General features: G+C 54.0%; 1 protein-coding gene across 1 annotated transcript in view; it reads left to right on the top strand.

The window, feature by feature from the left end:
• Positions 1 to 3,272, top strand: part of RECQL4 (RecQ like helicase 4) — a 50,585-nt gene that overhangs the window by 6,671 nt on the left and 40,642 nt on the right. The window contains exons 5-7 of the mRNA XM_018574671.1: positions 951 to 1,031; positions 1,154 to 2,166; positions 2,807 to 2,906. Of these exons, the coding sequence (XP_018430173.1) occupies positions 951 to 1,031; positions 1,154 to 2,166; positions 2,807 to 2,906 (1,194 nt within the window). The remainder of the gene's footprint in view (positions 1 to 950; positions 1,032 to 1,153; positions 2,167 to 2,806; positions 2,907 to 3,272) is intronic.

The raw sequence follows: 3,272 nt of genomic DNA, 5'->3' as shown, positions 1-3,272 counted from the left end.
CCAGGACCCGGAGAGTGAGGGTGAGTCCGGTCCCCGGAGAGGGAGGGTGAGTCCGGCCCCAGAGAGGGAGGGTGAGTCCGGCCCCAGGGCCCAGAGAGGGGAGATGGGTGGGGTGGAGGTCGTGCTCCATGATGGCATAATACAGCGCCGGGCGGCTAGTAGGCAGATGTGCAGCCAGTCCCTGCGAGTCCATCCCTGAGTTTCCTCCGCAGAGTACTCGGGGACACGGAATAAGAACAACCGTGGGTCTAGAAGTGGGGTACACTGAAGGGCCGATGCCATGTATGTAGCCACACTCTTCCAGAAGTCCACCATAGAGGGACCGGACCATAAACAATGTGTCAGTGAGGGGCGTGTGATCCCAACTGCCGGGGTGTAGTCCCCATTGTGCGGAAGTATGCCCCATATGGCCGATCCCTCCAGTCCTCCACCACCAGTCTGCGTATCACATTATCGCCATCAATGATCCGGTGCTGGAAAGTCCTCGGACCGTTCTTTGGGGGATGGCAGGCGGGCTACATACATTTATAGACGCCGCAGACCTCAGAAATGGAATGACTCCCTCCCGTGACCACGGTCTCCAACAAGGCGGGTCACTGGAGAACATGCACCACGTTTACAATTGTGTTTTATTGGCCCGCAGGGACCCGACTCCTGGGGGAGCCATCTTAACCGCTCCAGTGTCACCCCGAAGTCCCACCACCTTGTATGGTGATGTTTCAGGTACTGGGGGCTGGAGGGGTTTAAGCATTGGAGGTGGGTGACGTTTCAGGTACTGGGGCATCTGTCACACGGGTCGGATGATGACATCACAGATCTGTCACACGGGTCGGATGATGACATCACAGATCTGTCACACGGGTCGGATGATGACATCACAGATCTGTCACACGGGTCGGATGATGACATCACAGATCTGTCTTTGACCCATTTCCATTGTTTTTCCTCAGAATCGTCCTTTGTCCTTGAAGAAGACGATTAATCGGAGCTCTCCAATTAGCGCCGAGAAGAAGACTAGATCTGTCACACGGGTCGGATGATGACATCACAGATCTGTCACACGGGTCGGATGAAGACATCACAGATCTGTCACACGGGTCGGATGATGACATCACAGATCTGTCTTTGACCCATTTCCATTGTTTTTCCTCAGAATCGTCCTTTGTCCTTGAAGAAGACGATTAATCGGCGCTCTCCAATTAGCGCAGAGAAGAAGAAGGCGGTCCTGTTTCCCGCCTGTGACCCGTTTGAACCATCCCCCGCCCCTGTGCTGCCTGCACCATCCCCCGGCCTCATTCATGATGATCCTCCTGACTCTGGGGAGGATTTGCCCTTCCTGGGCCTGAAAGCTCCCAGAATGAATGTAACCCCTTCTAGTCATGACGTTGTTGGTAAGAAGCTCCATCAGCTCCAGTCTAAAGTTGGGCAACGTCTGTCCTCACTGGACCATGACTGGTTGCAGAGATGTGAGGTCAGAGGGGCCGGGGGAGCAGGACGGAGAGATAAACCAATCATAGAAGACCGGAGAGGAACACCGGCTGGGACGGGGCCGATGGGCTCCCAGGAACGGAGGACATCTTCTGATTTCAGTAAGGATCAGTATGAGGTAAGACATGATGTGAAGTCACTAGATGACACAAAGACAAAGGTGTGTGTCATGTCTACAGAGGAAACTCCACGTACGACCTCCAATGCTGCAGAAAACAAGAAGATAAGTGAACCGCTAACAGCCAGATGGCAGAGCCATACCCTGGGGAAGGTGGAGACCAACACTGAGGAACAGAAGATGGTTCATCCCTCCGAGAAGAAGGAAGTCCTCTCTGCTCAGGAACAATATAAAGAGGAACACGCTGAGGGCGGGACGGGGACTGACCTGACCTCACAGGATGGAAAGATCCGGCAAAATGAAAGAGTCTCGCATAGGAAAAGGCGGAGAGATCCAACAGACCCTCCAGACTCCGATGATGTCCCCTCACAGAAGAGGCAAAGAGCCAAACTGACTGGAGAGAAGAGTCGCAAGCGAGGCTCCAAAAAGTCCACCGTAGAGGAAGTCTCCGAGGATCCCCCCAAATCTGAGGGTACCAGCCGAGAGGTGGAGAATATTCTGGGGGAGGTGATGGAAGAAGGTGTACGGAGAGTTGCTGCACAAACCCAGCAAGGTGCCAGGTACAAGCTACAAACCATAGGGGGCGGGGCTTATATTTAGGGCAGTGACGGCCAAACTGCAGCCCTCCAGCTGTGGTGGAACTACAAATCCCATGAGGCTTTGCAAGATTCTCACAGACATGACTCCCGGAGAGAGATGCTTCATGGGATTTGTAGTTTCACCACAGCTGGAGGGCCGGAGTACGTCCATCCCTGATTTAGGGGCAGGGCCGGGCCCCAAAGTGGAAAGTGGATAACACAATGAAACTGATTTCAGAGGGGTGCACAGGAGATGCTATTCTGCGTAATGAAAGTAACAAGAGCTTAGGCTTCTGCTGCCACCTATGGGTAAGACTCTTTGTAGACTCCTCCCCCCCACACACAATTCTGACCGGATTTGAGGGAATTTGTTCCTCATCTGAGCGGAATCCTTCCTGGGATTGGTCATCTGGGGGCCCACATTGACATGCAGTCTTCTCCTTACTCTGCATAGTCATCAATACACCAATAAGCAGTCCATATGGTGGCTGGAGCATGGTGGGGTTTAGAAGTCCGGGGGGGAGGGAGGGTGGACACATTACCGCTCTAGTCATGCCTGCAGTGCAGTGTTCTATCATAGTGCTGGCATTGACCTCTGACCCTTCTACAATGTCTCTGACAGGGGAACGCAAAGAGGAACGGAGAACTTTGTCCGAATTAATCTCAAGAAAAAATCCCATGTAAAAAATTTTGTGTTGAATGGCAGTAGACTGAGAAAACAGGTAATGTCTGGCTTGGGATGGGGCTGTGGCTAGGATGGGGTCCTCCTTGTCTGGCTTGGTATGTGGCTGGGCTGAGGTCCTCCTTGTCTTGCTTGGTATGGGGCTGTGGCTAGGATGGGGTCCTCCTTGTCTGGCTTGGTATGGGGCTGTGGCTGGGATGGGGTCCTCCTTGTCTGGCTTGGTATGGGGCTGTGGCTGGGATGGGGTCCTCCTTGTCTGGCTTGGTATGGGGCTGTGGCTGGGATGGGGTCCTCCTTGTCTGGCTTGGTATGGGGCTGTGGCTGGGATGGGGTCCTCCTTGTCTGGCTTGGTATGGGGCTGTGGCTGGGATGGGGTCCTCCTTGTCTGGCTTGGTATGGGGCTGTG

Source organism: Nanorana parkeri, unplaced genomic scaffold (genome assembly GCF_000935625.1).
Source record: "Nanorana parkeri isolate BGI_ZX_2015 unplaced genomic scaffold, ASM93562v1 scaffold3150, whole genome shotgun sequence".
NCBI classification, from domain to species: Eukaryota; Metazoa; Chordata; class Amphibia; order Anura; family Dicroglossidae; genus Nanorana; species Nanorana parkeri.
Note: the sequence above shows the minus strand (reverse complement) of the source record. Positions and strands in the feature narration are given on the sequence as shown.